The sequence below is a fragment of the Ambystoma mexicanum genome, chromosome 5q (assembly GCF_040938575.1).
Source record: "Ambystoma mexicanum isolate Mex_15411 chromosome 5q, UKY_AmexF1_1, whole genome shotgun sequence".
NCBI classification, from domain to species: domain Eukaryota; kingdom Metazoa; phylum Chordata; class Amphibia; order Caudata; family Ambystomatidae; genus Ambystoma; species Ambystoma mexicanum.
In genome coordinates, this window is record NC_090933.1 from 1,195,645,594 (window position 1) to 1,195,672,231 (window position 26,638).

Genomic DNA, 26,638 nt, shown 5'->3' on the forward strand with positions numbered 1-26,638 from the left:
GGTAGAAGGGGGTAAAGGGATGGTTTTGTGAGTAGGGGTTTGATGTGGGATGTCTTGAAACGGCTGGGACCATGCCTGAAGTGAAGGATGCTTTAATGGTAGATCTTGCAATGCTGTCGGCACAGGTTGAGGAAAGTATATCTTTTATAAGAGAAGGAGCACAAGGAGATCCTGACGGATGGCTGCTGGCTAGTAGCTAAAGGAATTCAGGATGGGAGAGAAGGAAGAGAAAAGTGGGCGGGTGGAGGGTGGGTCTGTAAGCCTGAACGTGGGTGAAAGGGAGTGGGACAGGAGTGCTGCTAATTTAGAGTCGATAGTGCAGGTTCTTTCCATGGCTATGTTGTGGAAGTGGTCCGAGAGCGTCACAGAGTGTTTGAGTGTGAGAGGGTGCAAGGGGGGGGTGGGAGGGAGATGGGCAAAGAGGGGCCTTGAATTCTGAGATGATCGTGTAGAGTTTCCTGCTGGTGTTGGGTGACATTGGAGATTCTGTTCCAATAAAAGGATTGTTTGGCCTTCCAAATTTCTGACCTGCAGGCTTTGATCTGTTGTGCGTACAAGGTTCTATTCTGAAGTGAAGGGTCAGCCCGCCATCTGCATTCCAGGATGTGGTTTTAAGGGATTTGAGGATTAGGGTGAACCATCTGGTGGATAGGCCTTGTCTGACGGTGGAGTATCTGATGGGGGTCAGAGGGCTAAGAGCTATGGAGAGCCATTGGTCAATATGGCCGATGGATAGCTGACTCGCCTGCATAGGGAGGGAAGATAGGAAGGCAAGCATGCAGTCAGCCCGGTCCGGGTTTACTGTTACCTTGTGGGAAGTGGGAGGAGGGACCTGTGTTAGTCGATGGAGGAGAGTCCGCTGTCAAGAAGGTGACGTAAATGGCTCTGTGGTCCATCCAGATTAGTGGCTGAAAGGGGAGCGTGGAGACTGGTTCAGAAGTACTGAAGATCGCTTAGGGTGTGGTCTGCCGAGTGTGTGAGGCGTGTTAACAGCCAAGTCCGGTGGCAGGCTTCCAGGTTGTCCAGGATTGGTTTTGTCATGGGGTTATGCAGGACATCGAACCATATATTTAAATCCCCTAGCATGGGGAGGGAGGGGTGAGAAACTAGGATGACCTCTAAGGAGTTACTGCAGTGTTCAGCATAATTTCTGTTGTAGCCCGGGGGTCTGTATACGAGTATGAAGCTTTGAGTGTGGGGGTGATGAGAAAGTTCACTAGGAGGGATTAGCAGTCTGAGTTGCAGGCTTGTTCCTCGGAGTGTGTAAGGGAGACCTGCGATTTAAAGAGGATGGCAATTCCACCTGCCCTGTTGGTTCTGTTGAGCATGCTAAGGGTGTAGCCCGGAGGGAAGGCCTTATGTGTGATGGGCTGGAATTCCTCAGAGAACCAGTTTTCAGTGATGAAAAGGATGGCAGGGCCTTCACAGGATATTAAGTCGTACATGTTGTTGCGGTATTTAGTGACCGATCTGGCGTTGATTTGGATGTATGGCAGTCCGATGCCAAAATGGGTGGTTGCAGAGAGGGGAGGATTATAGGGGGGGGGACTAGAGGGACGGAGGTTGCTGCCCACAGGCAGGGGGTGCAAAGGTGGTGTTGGAGGGTAGTAGAGGGCTGGGGCTAAAATCCCCTCAGGGGAGCCCTGCGGGGGGCAGGGTGGAGTCAAATGTGTTAGTAGTTGGGAGGTGAGGGGTGGTGATAAATAGCAGCATTGTGCAGCCGAGTTCACTTCCAACCCCAAACAGCAGTGGCTGTCTACCACAATGGTTGCTCTCAGACTTGAGCAGAAACTGTTTACAGCCAGGGTCTCCACAAAGCCAAAACAGTGGCTGTGTGCAGGCATGCTCACCACCAGGCTCTACTGAAAGCCGTCCGTCCAGAGTTAGAACCACCTGATGCCGTCATGACCAGGCTTGGGTAGATGGAAAAAAAAACACGCCAGCTCTCCCGACTTCCTGTGACAGCATTGGACTGCAGCAGCTCTAACATGATATTAAAGAGTTTGGCGGCTAAACGTACATGGCCACAGTAAAGTGCTACTCTGTTCCTCAGGAAGTTTCAGTGGAACGTACAGCCTCTCCAGCACCTCATAAAACCTGAACGTACAGTCCCTAGGAGGGGCGGCTGCAATCTCACGAGCAGTGGTTGGAAGGGAATTTAGCTGCCACATTTTTGGACTTTTAGGGTTCTGTCTCAGTAACTTAATACTGGTATTTTGGGCAAGGAATTTTTAACACAGGTCAAACCTTCTGCTTGGCAGGTAATCTTATATCAGATCAGTGAGTACGTTTTTTAAAAAATGATACACAAATATACATGCACGCATCACATTTCTTACTCATCAAAAGTGAATTAGCACTCACGGCTTTGAGTTTGCATGAAGAACTTCATACATTTAAAGGTTTAAATCAAGAATAAAGAAAAAAACAAATTGGTCAATGAGCACCAATTGTCCTCACCCACACCTTAATCAACACTTTAATAATGTAGTAGTTAAAGGGACAGGAAGCGAAACACAGAAGTTGATGATTTGATAATAGTCAGCACTAGCCTCTTGCTAAAAGCAGAAATGTGATAATAAATAGTAAGGTATATATCAGCGTGCAATGCATGACATGCAATGGCATCCAATCACTGGATGGCGCATTACACATAATGTCTTACCTGATGGGACGGAAGCTCTCGAAAGATCTGCAAGAGAAAACAAGAGGTTTATTAGTTAAAAAACTGATAATTACGCAAGTGTCTAATCGCAGGTATTACAAAGACTCGTTCAGACATTACAAGCTATCTAGCTGCTTATTATGCATTTTCCAAGAGAGGTTAGAAATTACATTTATCCAAGTGGTGGATCACTGACCTTTTGGGGGGCCTGTGACCACATATAGAAATCTGCAGGGGCATTTCTTGCCAAACAATGAACAGACTATTGGGCAGTAGCCAAGTTTTGTCCGACACACAGTTAAGGTTACATCAAACTTTGCATCGGAAAATTCAAAAATGTATCTCTTTGCAACTTTTGTTCTCATCAATAAAAGGTTACCAAATTTAGCATGCGACTTATGTGAAACAAAATAAACGATAGGCGAGTGCGCCGGGTGAGCGAATTTGACAAAATACCATTAAGCAAAAAAGTAAATGTACCACATCATATGATAAGATTCGCATCAATATTTCAAATGATTTCAAGAACATGATTCAAATATTTATAGTCAATATGAAACATTAGAAAATAATCAAGTGAATTTCATAGTCTCCTTTAGTAAGCAGCTGAGAAAACATGCATCATCCTATGTGTCGAAAGTGACAAGTTCTTGCAACACCAAAAGTAGTTGAACAGACAAAAGAGCTTTAGTCTGTTTTCGATGTCGACATTGGTTTCAATGCTCACCCTTCCTCATTTTCTTCAGGCCTAGATTTGGTGAAGTCACAGCACTTCTTGTGAAACAGTATGTTTTTAGATCTTTGAATGATGCATTGAGAAAGATATCCTGCCCTACATTTTCTACTTAAAAATCATATACATGAGACAAACGTTACAAAACAGATACTTGATTCCGCTGGCGCCACCTCTTCCTTGAGTGCAATTAGGAAGAACACACTTTTTCCGTGTCAAATGATCATATGAACATGTGCATAGCCACAATTCTTGAATTATGCCTCCACCTCCGTTTTTCACGCGTGTTTGATTATACAGGTGATGAGACCCAAATACTGTTGATTTTATTCAGTGGCGTAACACAAAATGTGGGGGCCCCTGCAGGACTTCCCAATGGGGGCCCCTCCAAGCTGCGCCCCAACATAGGTAGGCCCACCACTGTATGCCCCGCTCATACAAGTTGGCTCCACTCGTATATTTATGATCCACTCAGCCATTCATCCCACTCATACCTTGACTGGCATCTGCACTCAAGTACAACGTTCTCACCAATTAATGAACAACGTATTGTATCTAATACATAGCACAGTCAGAATATAATGCAATACTTATGTTATCCTTATGTTATCCTACGACAATTACAAAATAAGCAAATATGCATAAAGAAGTGATAAAGACAACAAGCCCCAAATCAAAGTATAGTGATCGAAGTCAAATATTATATATTGTATGCGTCTGCTTGTCAGTAACACAATATAGTCATTATCCCAAATCAAGTATTGGAAATTTGGAATTGCAGGTTTCCAAAAAGAATGACATGTAAATTCACATATAAATACAAAGAAAAGGCATTTGTGCATGCCAATAGATAGTGCATAAACATCAATGGGAAACAAAAAAGGCAATTCAGCAGGGTCTAGGGAGCAAAATTGTCTCACCAGCTAGACTATGGCCATTCCCACCCACTTCCTGCCTCTCCCCCCTCCAAACACATCCTCCTAGTGTCTGTGTAAGCTAGCTTTATCAATCAGTAACATCAAACTGTGTGCTCAAAGTGCCTGACGGGGTCATTTCAAAACAAGTAATCTGAGAGTTAAAGGTTTAATTGGAACTGTACATGTGCTGCTGGTTAATAAAAACGTCTTTAACACGTCGTCCTCTGCTCCCACTTTCCTTTCATATCCCCCCCCTCCCTCACCGGATCCCACGCTGTGCTTTGAGACATAAGGGATTTGCAAGCAGTCTGTACCGTACCTTAGTGGCTCTCAAGCTACAGCCAGGCTGTTGCTTTGTATACAAAGCAGTAAAGCTGAAAGGCTGTTCCCTTTTTTCTCCCAAACAAACAAACAAAAGTGCTCCCCCATTAGTGTCTGTGAGTCTAGCCCGAAGCTCCATCCCTCACACCGAGGCTGCCAGCCGAAACCTGCCTATTCCCCACAGCGGCTTATAAGAAGAGAATACGGACTACCACCGAATAGATAAAAGGCTCCATACGAGGGATGCGTGCGCAAAACCTCTCCACCTTATCCAGGGCAGTTTCTAGCCAACTTGTTGCCCAAGGCGAAACATCAGAATGCGCCCCCGACTGGCTTACGTCACTCCCAAACTACACCTCTGTCGGGCGACAAAACCGCTCCTCAATATGAATTAATAATTAGAATATAAATGAAGCCGATTTCATTTCATTGTAATTCAAGTACTTTACAGAAGAATTGTCATTGTTGCTGCCCAAATAAATTGTCTTTACGGTCACCTGTTATTAGGGAAGGCCTTGCCTGAATGCAATTCTAAACTGTCAGTATTGGCACACTGCAGTGTGCCAGTACTGTCACACTGCAGTATGCCAGTACTGATCAGAGATCTCAATATTGGATAAACAAGTCTGTGATAAAAGGCTTGCGTGTGTGAATCTCTAGCGCTCACATCGTGGTTTACAACACTCACCCTAACATTAAAATGTTAGGAACCATAAACCATACAAGCTCATTTGGACAGCTTAAGTTTTTGGATGTGAATATTAAATGGCTGCAACATCAGCCACTCAAATGGGGTACAAGGGCTATTTTGCTTCTCGTTTCTGAAGAATTTGAGATGAGGAAGGGATGGGTCTCAGTGTGATCCTGTCCAACCCCAACAAGGAAACATCTTTAGGGAATTATATCTACAGACAGGACACGATACAGCACAAGAGACCAATAAACTATGCACAGAAAGGCTACACAGAAAGGATTGTACCCCTTACAAACTTTAGCCTGACCAGTAGCTGATGAAGCGCTTAAAGCAAAACCAGCTTCTAATGCATGGTAAAGGGTCCACAGTTCCTCAGCCAGTACCTCCTCACTATGAAGTAGGCCCCATGGGTTATTTCGGCAAAAGAGAGCAGGCCCATGCTCTAACTTTAGCTGGAATTAGCATCTCTTATTAGTGCTGGCCTGCAGCTAGTGAAAATCATGGTGTGGCAGTGCAGAAAGGTTGTTCGGCCCAGTGGATGTACAATTTGAGGCAACGCCTTTGATTGCTTTATTTGTTTAAGTGTGGGCACAGTATGGAATGCTCGTCACAGCCACATACACAAATTCCAGTGTGCTTGTATGGACATTGGATACATCAGAAAACAAAAGGTATGTGTGCTGTTACATAAGGGAGCACCACATAGATAGACGCCATTAACCAACAGGTTGGTGGCTTGGGCAGTGGCGTTGGCTTGTTTAGTAAATTAAAAGATCTTTGCTGCTAAGCTGATGCATTTAGTCCATGTCCCGAAGCAGCCACTAGAATACTTAAGCAAGAAAATGACACGTTAACCTTCCCAGGGATGCGCCATATGTAACTAAAAGTGATACTGAAAAAATAAGTTTTGATTTGTCAAATAAAGACATGAAAATAAAGAAAATAATGTTCAACTTCTGTGTGGCACGTTTATTCTCTTTTGCATAGGTTTGATCAGCTAACTGACACTTGTGGCCTGGTGAATAAAAATGCCCCACCTAACGTTCAGTTCTTAACACTGAAATGTTAAGCACATACTGTATAAAAACAATGGCTTGTTAAATGAGCCATCTCATATAAATTGCCCCACTTCAAAGGCTGTCCGCACAAAGCATGAGGGGCACAGGGTGTGTGACTCCAGAGCATCTCATACACTGCGTTTGGAATATGCATTTGTTTGTTTGCATGTTCCGAACGCATCGCAGTCGGCAGAGATCACACAGTGGCTGTCAAAGAACTTACGCCTGAGGCTGCAACCTCACCTCAGGCGTGTTTATGACCCATGCCCCCAATCTGCACAGTTGGCGTGTGAAAACACACAACAATCTGCTCAGAGTCAGCCCACAGCAGCAGCCAGCAGTAAAGTAAGACGCATGCTGGCAGTGCCTGGCACAACACATGCACCATCATAGTACAGGCCGACTGCCTGCAGTAGTTAAAATAAAAATTACTTACCTTGAGTGGACGTGTCCACGCTCAGTCAAAGAAAGCGAAGTCCCGAGTGAGTCCCGCTCACCTCCCAAACTGAAGCTTAGATCCTGTCTGACACAGGCGGGCGACTCCCTCCTTGCTCCTTCTCACTATAACAGACCGTCGCAGTACAGTCAGCGCATGGTGTCAGGGTGCGGTTCGCCTCGCTCTCCTCTCTAAGAGCTTGTGGCACGTGCGGAGGCAGGGCTTCCCCTAGCTGCGCGTGCGCTCCAGCTCGGCAATGTGCAAAGCATTGGCAACTGTGTGTGTGTGTGCCTGCCTAACCAACAGTAACTTCACGTGACCTCTGCCAGCCCAGGCGGCGCTGCGGCCCACTGCAGTGCAGAGTACTGTAGTGCAGCAGCTCCTGACGGCACCATGAGACCCAGCTGAGACAGAGCGGCACTGTAGTCTCTGGGATATACTGTGCCGCCGTGAGGGGCTCTCATATGAGCTTGCCATCTTTGTATTTTATAGTATTGTATTGTGGGCGGCTCCCTCTGACAGAGCACAGCACAGTGATGTTGCTGGGAGATCGGCCGTGTGGCTCCCCTCAGCGACGATGGCGTGGGGGGCCCCGCGTACCACAGGGGCCTCTGTTACGCCACTGTGCTCAAGTCACAATGGTGCATTGGATCATTTTGTATTCAGTATGTTTTTCTTTTACACTAATGTGGGCTGGCTTCTATTTAGTAACATTATTGCTAGGGACACTGCAATGATTACAACGTTACAACCTAGAAATCCGCAAATGTGCCTTTCGCTGTATAAACGTGTAAACCAGTTAAGACTCCAACGTTCCATCAGATCATATGGGTATGGCACCATTACAGAGCTAGCGATTTGCGTGACTTGCATATTCTGAGACAAAATATGATTCACTGGGTTAAGTCACATTAATAGTAGCAATTACACCTCATCAACGCGGGGAGGCCCCAACATGTGATGGCATTCAACTGATGATTTCAACATGTGAGCATCAGTTGAAATGAATGATGATCCTAACGTGCTCTTCATTCATATGTTGCACACGGTCAGACGTTAGGCCATAGGCTCTCCAATATGCAGAGTGGTTTGTGTATTATTTCATGTATAACTTTGTGTAAATACTTTTGATATGAATAATGGGGTTCTCTTTTCTTTTGCCTCACAAATGTGGATGAGGGGCACCGTCCCCATGGTGTCAAGCATATTTTCAACAGTCCGAAACCCCAACATGGAACAGCATATAACAATATGCACTAACATTTTTAATAGACTTATTACCTGAAATACAGCAATTGTACAAAACAGGGCTGACAGCAACATACAAAGAGGGCATGATGAAACAGAACTAAAGCTTGTTCCTTTACAGCAGAAAATGGACTCGTGGTTCCATTCTATAGAATTGAGCAAGAGTATATGGAGAGTGTGAACCATTAACAGGAGAAGGGAGTTATTCTCCTGGTCCCGAACATTGACTGGTGCAAAGATTTGTTGGACCCACAAGCCAGGGATCAAGGCAGGCATTCCCCCTAGCATCCTTTTGCAAAAGAACATTTTTGGGAACACCACCCAAATACCAGGAGACAGAAGTCATTCTCCTGGGAAAGGGAACTGTCTGTTGACTTATTCTTTAGTTGTAGTGTGAAGGATAGAAGTAGGTCATGGCACAGGATGGTGGAGGTTCATTTTGACAGACATTCCGACAGATCCTTTAGTATTAGTTTGAGGCAGGGAATCCCCTCAGAGGATAACGATATATATATAGCAAGGGTTTCCTTCTGAAATAAATAAAAGTCTTTAAAAAGGATGCTGACACAAGGGTGGCATTTTGGTGAGTAGACACCCTTACAGTGGGCAGTCGGTTTAGGAGCAACAGGCTTAATTACGAGTGGAAAAAGTGCACTCCTTCATACCCAGGCTGTAGATGGTTCTCTCTGGTTACATTAAATCTCTGATATCCTGAATTACAGACTAATGATAATGGACTAGGTGTAGCCATAACAAAAAAACAAAAAAAAAATTGCACCCTTCTGTGAGAAGCAGCAATTATGAAGAGTTTGACTTACCTGGTTTCCCATCAATCTATGGGCACGTCCCATCTGGTGGGGCCTACGGGTAATGGCAGTCACTGCTGTAAGCTCTAAGCATCAGGCTCCCATGGTTCGCCATTATGTCATGCTGCTTGCTGAATTATTTGAAAGTTGATGGAAAGCAGCGCAATGTCTCATAACCCATAACAGGAGAGCTTTCATCTCCATCGTCGGCCATCCTAAACAGAGTGGCTGCAGGAGTGGTCTCAAACGGCCGATGACGGAAACCAGATGCCGGTCCGCAAGCAAAGCAAGTCCATGAAATGGAGGCCGAGATAACAGACAGATGGGCTGAGATGGAAATTAGTGGTTCATCTGTCGGACCGTAGCTCAGCATTCCCAAAGGGAATTCTCTTGCTACGTCGTAAAAGAGAGAGACTATGTTATAATAATTAATAGGATTACACTGTCCCAATGTATCACCTCAAGGGGACTTCGGTTGGTTTACAAAGCCAACATCTGGTTGCTACCAGCACTTGCAGCACTTTCCAAATTGTTAATAATGGACAAAAAAGCCAGCCCTCCAGATATGTAGCTTGCATGCCGCGTTTACTCCCTCAAAAAAGGAAAATCATGCTACCCAAGAAAAAAGTATTGAGTAAAAATACTCCCAACGAAATGTTGGAAATCCTGGTCAGATTCCAACCACACAGCTCCAGACTTCGATTCGAAGATACCTGCAGAGCAGCCACTGGGGAAGGAGGCTCCCATATTAATGAACGATCTGAAGAGGAAATTTTAAAGCAAAAATGCATTTTTCAAATGTGCACAAATTACTACTACCTGGAAAGATGCATGGATTACAAAATGAGATCTCTTGCAGAATTAACATATATCCTTATGCACATTAAAAAAAGTAACCCATTGGGAATGGGAACTTCCTAAAAAATAATTGTACTGCCAACTTCTAAAAATAGATAGTAAAACAATCCCACTTCAAAATCTTATCAAGAGCGCTGGGAATGAGGCCCCACCCACCTGGTGCCTTCCTGCTTGCCGCTCCTTTTCCTACTTAAAGAGCCCTCCAGCCTCTTTTCCTTTGCAGATGGGGAGCAGGTGCAAGTGGATCTAGGTCACCTGGCCTAAGCCCCACCCACCTGGTGCCTTCCTGGCTGCCGCTCTTTTTCACCACTTAGCAAGCCCCGCCCACCTGGTTTCACCATCGTCGTCTTGTGGCCAATGCTGGATTTGACTTTTATGGACTTCATTCATTCATGGTACGTCACCCTTTCTCAACTCTGATGCTGGAGTTCCTTGCATTATTTACTCATGGTGGCCCTGATTCATGCTGTTCGCATCTTTATCTTGTACCCTGGCTTGCAACATTATGTGTTACTACTGACTACTGCAATTGTATTCACTCTCCCCTCTTGCTTCTCCACTCTTTTGGACTGGTTACTCTCTGTTCTTTCCTACTCTCCCCTTCTCCCTTTTCCTATCTTCTCCCCTTACTTTCTTCTATGCACTTACTCTATCAGAATTGTCCCTGGACCCAATATGATAGCAACCTCAGCTATTTCCTCCACCCTCCTATTACTGCTTTTTCCTCCCCACCCCCCCTCCAACACTATCTGAAATGTCGTCAGGCCTAGTATGAAAGTCACTTGTTTTGTTCCTCCCCTCCCTTTCTGCCCCCCTCCCTCACCTTTTGTTTTCTCCGGCTCTAGTCGCCTGTCTTTTTCCATTTCCTTGCCACTCTCCCCCCTCCCTGCACTATCTGAAATGTCGTCAGGCCGAGTACGATAGTTAAATTCACATCCTTACTGTTCATGGCCTGTAAGAATGTCATTGTATTTTCCCTTGTTCCCTCCCTTGAAGCGCTTTGAAACACATTGTGAATAGGCGCTATATAAATAAACGATCATATCATATTGGCCGTGGCCCACTCCAGAGTTATGAGTTCCAGACTGAACCCTAGACACTGAAGGCAGGCTATAACGCCACATTAATGATTGCAAAGTAGCCAATTACCACGAAATAAAACAAAAAGAAAAATGTGCAACTTGCAGGACAATCTACAGTGAGCACTGCAGAAGGGCATCATTACGTGGCCAGAGGAGGGGGGGGGGGGACAAACCGGAAAAGAGAGGAAGGTGGAGAGTGCAGAGACCAAGTAAGGGGGCCAAGCGCCAGCTGGAAATAGGGAAGAAAAGACGACCAAACAGAAAGCACCAGGGACCTGCAGCACACCCCGATTGGGACCGCCAGGCAGGAGAGGGAGAGCATGCAAGCCTGGGAAGGTGCTGGACACTGGGCAAAGCCAGAGCGAGGAGCAGGCCGCAGGCGACTCAGTCACACGTCACAAAGAGGGAAACTGACTGAGGCAGAAGCAGGCCTTATAATCGGGAAATACGATTTGCTTTGGCCCAGTTGTTGTCAATGGAATAGCTCTTCTTCCAATGTTATAATGAGCCTGAATAGATCAGATATTTTTGCCCATGCAGAAACTTGGTCAGCTGCAAAAACGTTACACTTTAGATTTCATGAAGAAACCTAATGCAGAACTGCTGGACGTATGGCCAGCGAAGTATAGGATTTTCTAATATATTTCCTAAATCACTGGTCAAGGAGATGTGGGGGCGCCTTACAGAGTGTGTGGGAACTGGCTGGGAGCGGAATACGGACCCAGCATGTGATCAGTACAGGGGTGGTGGGTAGGAGTGTTCATCCGAGGCTGCACTAGACATAATAATATTACATATGTAGATCAAATTATACGTGTTGAACTAGAGGGACTTCATTTTTTTCTCTGTGAGACCAGAACACGGAGCGTCACATTTTTATTTTTAACAGATAATGAATGCAAGGTCACACGAATGTTACACTGTGGCTGAGAATCCAGTTTTCTTTTGGAGGTTCTAAATTACATTGTGGAATCTATTAACATGACCTCGAGCACCCCAAAACAGAAAACCACACTAACATATTTGCCCACATGTTTTCAATATGAACTCTGGAAAGCCCATTAGCCACTAACTAACCTCACCACTACAGAAATGTACTGTAACTGCACATATACGTTGTGTAAACTTGGTGCATAGTGTTCATTAATGGCAAAGGAATTAATTAATATACGAGGTTGAGGACGTGCCATTTTAAGAGAGGGTTGTGCCATTTCTCCTTGAGACCGAGTGCACGTTGAATGTGGCTATAATGCATAAAAGGTCATATTGGAGGCCACCAGGGGGCGCAAAGGCAATGGCTCCCTGAGTGCACAGCTCCCGTCTTGACCGGGCTATCGCAGGGGATTGAGCCCCCCCCCCGACCTCCCTGGCAGACCCACCTCGACGGATTCACCTGGCGACCCCCCCGGGTACCCACCAGGCAAAAGAGCGGCGTCCGGGGTCCCTGGGGATCCGGAGATCAGGACCCGGGACTCCTGGGCGGCTTACAGAGTGCGGCCTAGGCGGCCGCAGAGCCGGAGAAGAAGCAGACCCCTTCTGCGCCCTTTTGGACCCACGACTCGGCCTGCCCCCTCCTCACGACCGGCCTCCTTCTCTGGATCGGAGGACCGGCCTGGACGGGACCGGCCCCCTGGAGACACCACAGCGGACCGGGGGACGGGATTTCCTCCCCCCCCGACCCGGACGGCTTCGCGTGAGGATCCCCGTGCGCGGTGGAAGACGGGGATCTCCTCGGCGCCCGGAGGCCCGACACGGCGATTCTGGGGCCCGGTGCCCCCCCCTCGGCCCACGTGGACAGTGTGGATCTGGCCCCCCCCCCCACCCCTCGGGGACTTCGATCGCGGGCCGGCGCGGCCCTTTGGAGGGACGTGGTGGCTGGGCCGCGGGGGGCCCGGGACCCCTGGAGGGCGCCAGCTGGGGCTGCAGAGCACCGGCAGAACACGCTGCCCCCCCCCAGACACGGAAACTAGGCCAACGACCCTCGGGATTACCGGGGGGCGAGGCCCCCACCTGCAGAGGGTGGGGTGTGTGCCCGCCCGGAGGTGGCCCTCCCACCCCCTACTTTCTGGAGAACAAGGTACGGCCGGGTTGCCGGGCCCCCTCGGGTCGGGTGCGGGAGCTGTGGCGCCTTTCCCCCCCTGTCTGGTCGGACACCCCGGCCCCCCACCTTTTTGGAGACACAGAGCCATCGCACCTCAACGTGGGGGATACCCGGGTGTGAGGCCCCCGCCTGCCGCTGGTGGGGCGTGTGCCCGCCCGGGGCTCCCCCCCCCCCATCTTCACAACAAGAGCCCGCTGGCTGGGGGTAAGAGCCTCAGACCCTCTCCCCCCCGCCCAACAAGAAAAACCTTCCTAGCCTGGCCACAAGGGCCCACCAGACGTCATCACCCCCTCTCAGGGAGGCCAGAGGAGGCCCCTGTCTGGCACGACGAGCTTGACCAGGGTGTGAGGCCCCCGCCAGTGGACAGGCGGGGCGTGTGCCCGCCCCCCTGGATCACAATGCACCCCAGGGGGCATCAGTGAAGCTCCCAACTGGGCGAGGGGTGACCGGATCGCGCCTCCCCCTCTTCAGCACACTCCCCTCCGAGACGGCCCGTGTGGGGGGCCAAGGACGGGGCCGGAGGGTACTCCCCACCCCCGCTTGGGATCGCAGAGCATTGGCACCTAGAGCACAGGGAAGCACCAGATGAGCTGGAGGGAAGCCCTACAGGGAAACCGCTTCCAAGAAATTGCAAGGGGCAGCGGGGGCACGAGCCTCAAGAGGACCATGGCCCATTCGGAGGGTGCAGCCCCGTCCTCGGCTGCAATGGAAAGGGGCTTTGCCTCGATCTTACGGGAAATGAGGGATATGCGGTCCGACATAGCCCAGAAATTTGAAAAAATGGACCAAAGGGTGGACAAGGTCGAGGACAGACTGTTACAGGTCGAGACCAACCAATCGTCAACAGCAGCCCAGGACATACACATATGCATGAGGCTGGAGGCCCTGGAGAAGGGGGACGAGGAAAGGGCTCGGCAGATGGATGATTTCGAGAACAGGGAGAGGAGAAACAACCTCAGAATTTTTGGTGTGCCCGAAATGGAAGGGGAAACTAAGAGGGACGTCACCCGAGTGGTGCGCAAGATCATCACCCTCTTGTTCACAGAAGAGATGACAACTGAACCCACCTTCGACAGGGTACATAGAGCGGGGGGCAGGGTGGGAGCCCCCGGGAGCCCCCCCGATCAATTTTGGTCCGGTTCCACTACTACACGGAGAAAATGAAGGTGCTGGAGGAGGCCTGAAAGGCCAGAGAAATCACCTACAATAACGCCCAGGTCTCCATATACCAGGACCTCTCGGCCTACACGCTGGCTAAGCGTAGAATGAGCCGCCCCCTCATGCAACTGCTCAAGGAGAAGGGCATACGCTACAGATGGGGCTACCCGTTCTCCCTAACTTTTGAATACATGGGCCAATGTTCGACCCCGATTACGGAAGAAGACATAAGGGGGGCTATTCAGGAGTACACAGTGGACTTGAACCCCAGGAGGGGCCCAACGGGGCCGGAGCATGGCAGACCTAATGGCCCTGGCCCGTCCGGTGAAGGAAGAAGGCGCACCGGCGCGAGGAAATTCAGGAAAATTAATACCCCCTCCCCAGCGAAAGACGGAGAACGGAATGACTCAGAGGATTGAAAACGGGGACGACCAGTCGGGTCCTTGACAGATGGGCACAGATTCTGAGATTTCACTACTTACATCGTCCCACCGAACAGCAAGTATGATGGGTTAACACACGGGACGCAGCCGAGGGGGTTTTTGGGGGGCTCAAGGGGATGAGCTTCTTACGTGGATTTCCTGGCCGAGGTGGGCAGGCTGGTGGTTCGGCCAAAAGCCAGAGATGGCGGAACTAATTGGCTGGACGCCGGGGTGGGGAGGTACACAGAAGTTGGGGTTGTTCAGTTAGGGTTTGGGGAAGGGGGGCAGTTGGGGATTGGTTCTAGGCTCACCCGAGAGGTAGGGGAGGGGGGCGCAGGGGAACAAAAAGCTATCCAAAGGGAGCATGCAGGGAAGAGCTATGGGAAGAAGTTAACCGTGAGAGAGGAAATTCTAGATCATGGCCGATAGTCTGCCCGCCCTGGGGGTGGGCTCCCTTAATGTACGAGGCTTAAACACCCCCACAAAGAGATCCCTGGTTTGCAGGGAATTCAGAAGGGCAAACCTCGATTTTCTCTTCATGCAAGAGACTCACTGGCCACGGGGGAAGGAGCCCAAGATGCGGGGAGGAGGGATCAGGGAGGTCTTCAGTGCTTCCAAAATGCAAAAAGAGGGGGGTCGCCATCTTAGTAGCGAGGAATGTGGGTTTTGAGAACAAGGCCACGTTGAAAGACCCAGGGGGCCGCTATCTGCTAGTGCGGGGGTTCCTGCAAGGGGCCCCACTCACTCTGGCCGTTATCTACGGCCCAAATGAGGGCCAAGCGCAATTTTGGGAGGAGGCGAGCGATAAACTCAAGCATTTCGTACAGGGCACGGTAGTGGTGGGGGGGGGGGGGGGGGACTTCAACATGGTCCTGGACCCTGCCCAAGATGGGAAACGTGCTGGACCCCAGCCCTCCAGGACGGCAGACGAGATCATGGCTTGTAACTTCCAAAGGGTCAATGCAGAACTGGGTCTGATGGACACGATTCCGACCCCCAGAACGGACGCCCCTTCTTTCACATATTACTCAGTTGTCCACACATCATTTTCCAGGATAGACTACATTCTGGTGGACGAGATCCTGCACCCATTCATTTCTGGCCACAGGGTTGACCCCGTCCCCTGGTCCGACCATGAGCTGGTCCGCATCATTATAACGAGGGGACGGTTATCGATCGCAGGGGGAGGTGGAAATGCAACGACTCCTTGTTGAAAGACGAGGTCCTAGCCCAGGAGGTTCTCGAGGCCATCACAGATTTCTTTGAACTCAATGATAATGGGGAGGTAGTTTCGCATACCTTATGGGACGCCTTCAAGGCAACCCTTCGGGGAGTCCTGATGAAAATGGGAGCCCAGAAAAAAAGGTAAAGGGAGACCCAGGAAAGGGTTTTGAGGGAGAAGATTGCCCAACTCCAACCGGGGGGCCCTCCCACGGCCCCCTTGGACCGTGCTCAGGTGGCCGCTCTGGCTGACTACAGGCTCCAGCTGAGGGACCTCCTCCTCCACAAGACGGAGAGAAGTCTCCAATTGGTAAAACAAAAGTATTACGAAAAGGGGGACAGGGCGGACAGGATCCTGGCTTGGAAACTGAGGGAGGTTCAGAGAAGTAGATCGGTGAAGACAGTTAAGAACGAGGTGGGTGAGGTAGGCCACGATACACCCCACATTGGCGAGGCCTTCCGCCGGTACTATGAGAAGTTATACTCATCGGAATACAATGGGGGTGAGGCGGAGATTGAGGGGTTCCTAAACTCTTTACAGATTCCGGCCCTGACCAGAGAGATGGCGGAGGGGTTGGAGGGTCCGGTGACCGAGGATGAGGTGGAACGCGTGATCCGAGGTATGAAAGTGGGCACTTCCCCGGGGGTGGACGGTTATTCGGTCTACTTCTATAAGAGGTTCCGTTCGACCCTTCCCCCCCCATTTGGTGAAGGTGTTTAATGCGGTGTTGGAGGGGGGCTCCCTCCCGGACTCCATGATGGAGGCAATCATAGTGGTTCTCCCCAAGGAGGGCAGGCACCCCGCGGAGTGTTCCTCTTACCGCCCGATTTCTCTGTTGAATATTGACGTAAAAATCCTGGCCAAGGTGATTGGGGTGCGAATGGAGGGGATCCTGCCGAAACTGGTCCACGGTGACCAGGTGGGGTTCATCAGGGGAAGACAGGGCTCAGATAACATCCGTAAAACTATTGACCTGCTCCACTATGCCCAGGTGTCTGACCTAGATCCTGTCCCTCGATTCGGAAAAGGCATTCGATAGGGTGGAGCGGAGATTCATGGAACTCACCCTCCGGAAAATAGGCTTTGGGACACACATTAGGGAATGGGTGGTGGCGCTATACAGGGCCCCAAAGGCCAGGGTTCAAGTGAACAGCAAGTTGTCAGAACCATTCCCCCTCTCGCGGGGAACAAGGCAGGGTTGTCCATTGTCCCCTTTGATCTACGTACTCTCCATGGAACCCCTGGCCATTGCAGTCAGAGCTCACCCGGACATAAGGGGGATAAGGAAAGGCGAAGTGGAATTCAAACTCTCCCTGTTTGCGGACGATATCCTGGCTTATCTGGTGGAACCAGTATCTAAGCTTTCCCCCTCTCTTGTCCCTGATGGCAGCCTTTGGGCGCCTCTCGGGCCTTAGGATTAATGCTTCCAAATCAGTCCTGCTCCCCATGAGATCCCTGGACCCGGTCTTGGACCCCCTGGTCAGCCTGGAAGGGATAACAGTAGGGAAGGCCTCCACCCGATACCTGGGAGTCCTTCTCACCCGGGACCTATCCAACCTCGCCCAGGCCAAATACGATCCCGTTGTGTCGAGGGTCACTGCAGATATTAGGAGGTGGGGGGCAATGATTCTGTCATGGTACGGTCGTATGACGGCGGTGCAGATGAACATACTCCCGCGCTTACTTTACCTCCTTACCGCCCTCCCGACTAACGTCCCTGACCAAACATTCAGGGTCCTTCAGAACGCGGTGCGTGAATTTATATGGCGGGGTAGGTTCCCGAGAACCGCAAAGGCTACCTTGACCCTACCGAGGGAGGGAGGGAGGGTATGGGCTGCCAGACCTTCAACTCTACTTCCGTGCTGCCCAGCTGCGCGTCCTTCTGGAACACATGAAAGAGGGGATGGGCACATATTGGTCGTACTTGGAAAACATGGATGCTCACCCGCTTAAGGTTCGGGACCTCCTTTGGGCCCCAAGCAAATTCATCCCAAATAGACTTAAATCTCACCCAACTTTGGGAGTCCTCTGGACGATCTGGAAGGAAAGCCCCCAGACGGCTCACTTAATGTCATGGCCGTCACCGATGTCCTCGCTCTGGGGTCACTCCCTCAAACTGGTAAGCAGGGGGATCCGCAATGCACAGTCTTGGTCCGACTCGGGGTTGGAGTGGGCGGGGCAAATGTTTAGGGAAGGAGAGTTTCTGCCTTATGAGGATTTGAGAAAGGCCCTGGGGCAGGGGTCCCTCACCATATTTGAATATCTCCGCTTGAAGGGAATCCTATGCGACCAATCCTGGGGCCAGAATTTGAAAAGACAGCTGACCCCCTTTGAGAAATTACTGGACACAGCGACCACCAGGAAGGGGGCGGTATCAGGGATGTATAGAATACTGAACACTGTTAACCTGGGGGAAAGGAGGAGAATCCGTACTTTTTGGAATGACTTGGAGGGGGAGGAGATCTCTGAAGACGCCTGGGCAAGGATATTTAAAATAGCCTTCCATGGGAACCTATTTACAGCGGACATGGAACACAACCTCAAGATCCTTCAGGGGTGGCATAGAGATCCTGCGAAGTTGTCGAAGATGTTTACGGGAGTGTCCCCCGCATGCCCGAGGGGTTGCGACCAGGTCGGTACGAGAGGGCACATGTGGTGGCACTTGCCGAAAGCACAGGCATATTGGGTGGAGGTTAGAGGCTGGATCGCTGAAGTCTCGGAGGAACTACTCCCCCTAAACACTCTAACAATGCTACCGGGCCTCCCCCCTGAGGACGCAGACATAGCCAGATACCCAAGAATGTGGGAAACAATGCTGAGGGCGGGGAGGGTGGCCCTGGCCCAGAAATGGAAGAGCCCGGAGACCCCCTCAAAGGAGGGCTGGCTAAAAGAGGTTAAAAACATTTTCCTGATGGATAAACTCACGGCAATGATGAACAATGATCTGGGCACATTCCAAGCAAACTGGTACGGGGTACAGCAGACCTGGGGATGGGACGCTCACTGATCCACAGGGTGGTGACATGGAAGGAACGGGCGCCTACGCCCTGGGGGACGTTATACAGCCACACATGCAGTCAACGCTCAGGCTCTTTCTCAAGCTCTGGCTACATTGAGCTTTCTACGCGTCTCCTTAAAAGAAGAAGGCGTAAATGGGACTAAGTTTGTTTGGGGAAGTGGGTTCGCGGGGGGTGGGAGAGGGTTATTGGGCCTGCCATAAGTATATTTGTCTGCTGTAAATGTTTCATGCCCGTTTGTTATATTATGAAAATGTTAATAAAACAAAGTTTTAAAAAAAAAGGTCATATTGAAAATAAATCTATCCATATGAAGATGTGATGTAAATAAATCTAGAGCTTGCAAAAGCAAGGAGACAAGGTTCAGAGAAAATATACACACTCGTTGATGAACAGCAAATCCGAAAGAGAACGCAAGTCTTGACAATATAGCTGGAGGGTTCGGTGCCCAGCTATTTGTGATACATTGTACACAGAGCATGCTCACTTTTTATGTCACAAGCAAGGATGTCAAAAATAGGTTTGGGGTAGATTCATAATGCAAAACCAAAAGGTGATGGCTCGAAGGTTTAGAATTAATCTTAAAACATCCCACTGCACCAGACAAGCATCCCCAGACATGTTTTGGCCTCATTGTGGTCATCAGTGAGGAATAGCTTGGGTCTTTAGGCCCAGCAGGCAGGTCTCTGAGCATACCCGTCCCACTCGCGGTGACACAGCAGAGCAGAGGTGATGTCTGGAAGATTTAGAATTAATCTTAAGCCTCTCGCAATTGCTCTGGGCAACCCTCCAGACCATCGTTCTTTGCCTGCCAAGCCATTACAGAAAGAGGAAAGACCATATGCAAATCAGGCTTGGTACCACCCCCCCCCACACCCGAAGGGTTTTGATTCATAATGTAAGTAACAACATTCGCTATTCTCCTAAATAGATGGTTGGCAGCCTCAAAAAAGGTGGCACTGTTCAGAAACATGTAACTAGAAAGGAGGCATGGCGGTAGTTCAGTGGGGGAATTTAGGATGATGGTGGTATCCAGGAGCAAAATACTGGATGCACTTAATCCTCACCTGATATTCCATACACTAAAGAATGCCACAAATTCCACATAATTCAGCTGCTTGACTGGCACAACCCCATGGTTAAATAAAATGTTAAGTAGCTTAAATTGTGAATTAAGTGATCTAGAAACAGCCGACAACATAACATACTTTTTCAATGAAGCTATTATATTACAAATAGTACATGAACACACATGCTTTAACTGCAGAAAGCAAAATAACACTTGAATATCTGTAAATATTTATAATCACAATCAATGTGTATTGCTTAAAAACAAACTAGCAAGAGAAAAAACAACAGATTGGGTATCCGCCAGAGGCCGCTTCCCACTCAGGGACAAGGGAGACCGAATAAGGCCAAAGGATCGAGAAGCAATGCTGCATCCCCTTCACAGGCACCAGCATTGTAACGGTGCAGGACGTGAGAGAAGTGTGCAGCTTCCCTGTACTTCCCCGGCCTTGCCAGCACCACCAGTCTCACTATCTTTTACAGAGGGACTGGACTAAGGTCCTCAACAGGGGAGTCGAGGGATGTTGGAGCGTAGCGTTGCTGGTCTTGTTGGCTTAGACCGGGGATCTCAACATTTCATGGGCAAAGAGCAACATTTGCATTTCAAATGAAAGGGACAGCACTACACATACCTTGACAGAACATACTGGCTTTCATGTGGTCGGAAAATGATTGCAACATAAATTGTAAATAAATGAAATAACCTTAAAATCAGAAATGGAATATATTAATATGCTATAATATATAGAAATGTTATCCGGTGCAAATTTAATGCATGTGAATTTTTAATTCTTTTTTAACTTCCTTTGATATTAAGCTGGTGTTAAGAATTCTCAAGAAATAGGGAATTTGTAGTCCCACAAGGCCAATAAAATTGATCAGATCAGTAACAAAGAACGCCTTTGAAACATAACGGAGGAGCCTGGAAGTACTACCCAAATGTGTTTCAATAACCTTGCTTTGTTAAAGACAAGATAAGTCAGTGCCTTGTCTGGGATTGCTCAAGGGAAGCCCTCATTTATATATTTTTATGTCCAGTTCGTGTACTCTGAATGACAACCCTTATTTAACACCCCTCTCTTAGAATCCCACTGACCCCACTGAGCCAAAAAGTAAGTTTGTTTTGCAAATTTAAAAGGTTTATTTGAGAACAATATATATATATATATATATATATATCGCACTTTTATAATAAATTAATAATTGATATCACACTTGTGAATATGAGCAGTAATCAGCAACAGGTAATCCTACAATAGCACAGTTCTGGTGACTTATGACTAGGAACAGAGGACTAAGGTAGCAGAGAATGCTTTATATGGTTCAAGGAAATGCAAGATGGGACAGAATGCAACACAGAAATAATTTGATATGACTTCAGAATAAGATAATATGATTACTTTTTCTTTGACAATTCACTCCCCCCCCCTATGCAATGTAAGAAGATGGCAGTAACATTTAAAGGTGGTGGCAATGAAGTGAAAATATACTCAAATGATTTTAATTCCCTCTAGAGGTTCAGGGTGGGTGACAGCTACTTTGTATTAGTTCAGGATCACTTTAGCAATGCTCTATGAATGATTGTCAGGTGGCAAAGGAAAGCAAGGAGCTGCTATTTTGCCAAGTGAAGAAATTGTGCCAAAATGCAATTCGCAGCAATTTTTCCGAGTGCGTCGAGTGCGATTACGGAAAAAGTATAATGAATAGAAAGTCGGTTCTGGGTTCCTTGGAAAGCCCAGAATCTCAGCTTTAAGATGAAAGTTCTATAATTGGATGTAATCAGGGTATTACCTCATAGTTGGCCCCAAGGAAATGCTCAACAAGTTTGACAAATTTCGTTCCTAGGACAAACAGTGCCAGAGATACGGACGATTTCGTGAAGGTAGATTCTCAAAAGAAAAGTCAAGCTCAGAATGACAGATGACAGTTTTCAGGTTTGAGATCACAGAAGGAACACAAGATTTCTAGGATGCAGTTCTCAATAGGTTAAAATAGTTTGCAATTCGATTATTTTAAACTAAGAGATTGGGTTTTGCACAGTTCTGGCGGTACACTCACTATATTTTGGACAGGAATGTGACTTCGCCACGGATCGGGTCAGGATTGGACTGCGGTTCCCTCGCCACGGATGGTCTCTGCCTGGTTCTGCTCACAGCTATCTGGGTCAGATCTGCTAGCAGCACTGCACAGAGGTCTGGATCTCTGGTTCTGGCAAAAGTTCTTGGCACTGCACGGCGGTCTGGTCTCTGGTTCCGGGTACAGCTCTGCTTTCTGGGTGTTTCTGGCACAGGGTTTTAGGCCAGAATCAAACAGCTCAGCCCGGCTGTTTTACTCTGATGTGCCCCTTGGAAGTCTGGGGTGAATCAGTTTGCAAAAGATTTTGAGGCCTGCTGACAAATTCTGAAGTCTGAATTCAAAGTTCTGGTCTCTGTCTGGATTTGAAGTCTAAGTGCTGGATCTGGTGTCTTCTGGCAAAACGCTCCGCAAGAAATCAGCTTGAAGTGGGAAGTGAAATGTCCCTACCTGTCCTGCACAGTCTCCTTTTATGTGTTTAGAAAGTGGGAGGGTCGGCTCATTTTCTAAGCCCAACCCTCTCAACTTATCATTGGCCAGTTCCTCCTCTCTCCCTTGATTGGGGGAACTGGGTTGTGAGTCAGAGTGATGAGGTAGGTTTATGGTCAGAGGATCCTCCCCTTGTCAAATTGCACACAAATCTATTTCTGATCCAAATACATATTTATGTACCATTTTTCTAATATTATAAGTCCAGTTAACATATTTTCTGTAGCACCAAACCATCCGGTCCCTGTCTTTGTAAGATGCTGTGTCCACTTATGACAGAATTCTGCCCTTTTCATCCAGATAACGACCTCTACACCTTTGCAGATTTTACACAAATGTGCCACAGGGATATGGGTTTCAGATGATAAAGTGTCAGATTTTTAACATGCATACATTTGGAGTAACAACCTTTTCTCCGATACTATCCCCAAGAACATACCACAGGGTCCGAACACCTCTTAAAATGTGCACAGAAAAATCACAAGAATGATGATGTTATTTATATAATTTTTACAAGTCCGCACTATGAATTATCCATCTTTTTAAAATTATGCTCTGGGCCCAAAGGGGTGTGGTTTTCCAAAGCACATGGTGGAATTTCTGGTTCATCCACTTCCCCCAAGCTCAGCTGGCTCACAGATGCAGTGCCCCTCCCCGATTCCTTCCAAGAGGAAGCCATTTACGACCCCCCTAATTTAACATTTGCCTGGGCCAAGGACAGTGCTTTGTTTAGTTTCATGTAGTCCCCAGGTGCTCCTCCCCTAATTCAATCAGGGAGGTGTCATCTCCTTTTGGCAGGGGCAGCAGAATGCAGCCAGGCCTGGGAAGAGTGGCTGAGCAAGTTTCACTCCTGTCGGGGGTAGTTGCCAGGCAGAATTCACTCTTGAAGCCAGGCTTCAGCTAAATGTCACTTTTAGTTCCCAGTTTTCTACATTCAAACCAAACTGACAATTTTTACACATGCAGCTAGAACGCTGATTCTAAGTTCAGAACGATGACATTTCAACAGTTGCAAACTATGTAACACTCAACAGTAGGTCACTCATTTATTTTAAACATTTAGATTTTAGTGTCTTTCAGTCCAATTTTACTTCAGCTGCCGACATCCACAGCTCAGCCAGTTTTGTTATAAACATTGTTTTAGGCTCTTTCCAGATTTAGTATGCACACAAGAATACATTCTGCCAAATGTCTGCTGGTGTTCATTGATATTATTGAATATCTTGCGATGTTTAAAATAGGCATTTTTAGCTTGCATTTCAGAGAAACAAAGGTGATTTCAAAGTGCTTTTTTTTTTAGCCACCGGCACTGCTGTTTTTCCTTTGGCACACATTTCACTCATGGCACTCCTGGCCCCTCACGCTTGCACTGGTGGGTGGCAGGTCAGGGGACCATTTTGCTGTGCGCAAAACTGCACATTTCTCCAGGATTCTGGCGCAAAATGTGGGCTTTTCCGCCCTCTTGGATTTCCTAAGCCAACAGCACCAAGTGTTGCAGCATAATAACTTGAATGTGGGCCAAGACACCTGACAAGCCCCCCCGCCCGACTGTGCTTTGATTTCGAGTCGAGTACAAAGGATGTTTTGATCCACGCGTTGGTATGTCCGCATCCTCTCCGCAGCCTCTTCTTCCAATTCCGCAGATGGCACAGTTCAGCATCTTTTCCTCCATCCGGTTGGATCGATCGTTTCTCCTCGCCAATCCTGATGGGAATATTGGGCGGTACCCCGGGCCCCTTGGATCTTTGCTCCCGGTCTCCAGGTCGTCTTCCATGGTCAGTCTCTGGGTTTCATCCCAGCTAGGATGATAAAGCAAAAGCGGCAATACCTATTTGTAGACATTTCTCCCCCACTATTGATATAGTGGGGCGGCATATACATTTTATAGTCAAAAAACAAACATATACATTTTTTTAATTCAGGAGGCAAGAACATATTCAAGAATCATAGAATTTTATAGGCTATTTGTGGAATATTTTAGTGTGGAACTGAATTAATCTGGAGCGGTCCCCTCTGGTATTGCAGAGGACTCCTCCAGTTGCTGCAGAGTGTGCCTGGGATGGCAACACTTTAGCTGATTTATATGGACCCACTTGTCTTCCCCTTCCGCCAGACTACCTTTGGGGATGCAGATCTTATAAGCTACTAGGGAGATCTTGTCTATAATTTCAAACGGTCCCTTCCAGGTAGGCAAAACTTTTCGCTGTTTGGCCTGGTTCCTTTGGAAATTGTATAGATAGACCCGGTCTCCCACATTATATACTTTCCTGGAAGTTTTCAAATCGTAATGGGTCTTCATGCTATCAGCTGATCTTTCTAGATTCCGCCGAGCATAGGCAAAAGCATGTTGAAGGTGTTTCCTTAAATTCTCCACATACTCATGAGTTGTGGAGGCATTTATCAATGTCTGCTCTTGGGTCCTGTAGAGCAAATGCTGGGGAAGCACCATCTTGCGTCCAGTCATCAGCTCAAATGGTGACATTTTAGTTGCAGATGACGGGGTAGATCTGATGGCCTTTAGGACCAGAGGTAATCGGATATCCCAACTTTGCCCAGAATCTGCCACAAACTTTAAGATGCTCACAATGGTCCGGTTGTAGCGTTCTACTGCCCCAGAAGAAGCTGGCCGGTGAGCAAAATGTAACTTCCTTTTGAACCCCAGTATCTCCCACATCTTTGTCATTACCTTGCTGGTGAAATGGCTACCTCTGTCTGACTCAATCCTTTAGGGTAGACCAAAACGGGAAAAGATGTGGTTAATCATCAGGGCAGCTGCTGTTTCTGCCTTGCAGTTTGGGAGCCGGGAGACATTCCACCCACTTGGTAAACAAGCATGTAACTGTCAACATGTACTTGTTTCCTCTAGACGAGCGAATCGCAGGGCCTACAAAGTCGATTTGCAAATCTGACCATGGCAGTGTCATCCCCCTCTTTTGGAGAGGCGCACGGTGTGTGAGGGATGATGGCTGAAATTGTGCACACACCAGAAACCCCTTCAAGTATTGGTCGAGGTCCTGCCCCATGTGTGGCCAGTATGCAACCTCTCTTAAGATCTCAAGTGTTGTGTGAAAGCCCCTATGACCGGCTGTGGCCGCATCATGGGCGTGACTTATCAGGCTTCGGAATGAGGTAGGGACCACCCACTGATCATGGCCAGTTTAGGATTTCCTTACCAACAAACCGTCTTGGATTCGGAACATCTTTGGACATTTCATCAACACTCTAAGGTCCTCCTTCCTAATGTAATCTGTATCCGTCAGGGGAAAGTTCTCAGGGTCCTCAATGTGTTGGTAAAACATACCAATTATTGGATCCCCCTTTTGTGCCGTAATTAAATCAGCATCAGGAATCTCCTTACTCCAGTGTGCAGTTGAAAGATCATTGTGAGCATTTGTCTGGGACCTAGTGATAGCAGTGACCTGGATTTCCCCCAACAGGGACTCTATTTCTATTAGATCCCCTTGGATGGCCCCGGTTTTGGCCAGCTGATCAGCTAAGTCATTTCCAGTTTTGTCTGGTCCCTCTACTTTGGAATGACCCTTGATCTTTTTCCAGTAAATGGTCATCCCATTCAATGTGACCAGATCATCAATATTTTGGATCAACTTCCCATGTTTCAAGGGTTTGTTGTTAGCACATAGCATGCCTCTGGTTTTCCATTTAACCAGGTGCTCCACGAACCCGTTCCGTACATAATCTGAATCTGTGATTATGACCAGTTCGTGGAGTTGATGTTGGACAGCAGTGAGGATGGCCTGATGCACAGCCATGAACTCTGCCACCTGACTACTTCGGGGACCAATTTTGTACCCAGCAGAGGGTTCTGGAAACTCCTTCACCCATGCATTCCCTACGCCGGCCACCAGTTCTTTCTCCCCGTTGTTGTCAACATGGTAAGAGCATCCAACCACAGACAGTGGGCATTTCCCCACATTTGTCTTCTTCAAAGACTTTGTGTGGGGAATTGAGTTATGCCTCCATGTTGTCCTTGATTATTAGACTTTCGTCCTCAAGACAGTTTTCTCTTGCACAATCATGCAAGTCAGCCAGAATTTGCGCGAGGGGACTCTTCTTGTTTTGGCCATATCTGACCTCCACAGGAAAGCCTTGCATTGACAGAAAACAGGAAGGAATTTGGGAATTACTCACATTTCCGGCCCGGATTCTGTCACTTAGGAGGTATTGCAGAGGCTGGTCCACTATGATGTGCTCCCCCTGGATGAACGGGAGGTAATTCTTCAATGCCCACACCGTTGCCAGGAGTGCCTTT

At 48.1% G+C, this 26,638-nt stretch overlaps 1 protein-coding gene across 17 annotated transcripts in view; it reads right to left on the reverse strand.

The window, feature by feature from the left end:
* Positions 1-26,638, reverse strand: part of PTK2 (protein tyrosine kinase 2) — a 1,463,565-nt gene that overhangs the window by 1,132,941 nt on the left and 303,986 nt on the right. For all 17 annotated transcript variants that reach the window (XM_069621702.1, XM_069621703.1, XM_069621697.1 and 14 more), the window contains exon 2: positions 2,666-2,692. Coding sequence is in view for 14 of the 17 variants with exons in the window: in XM_069621697.1 (XP_069477798.1) it covers positions 2,666-2,692 (27 nt within the window). In the remaining 3 variants the exon portion in view is untranslated. The remainder of the gene's footprint in view (positions 1-2,665; positions 2,693-26,638) is intronic.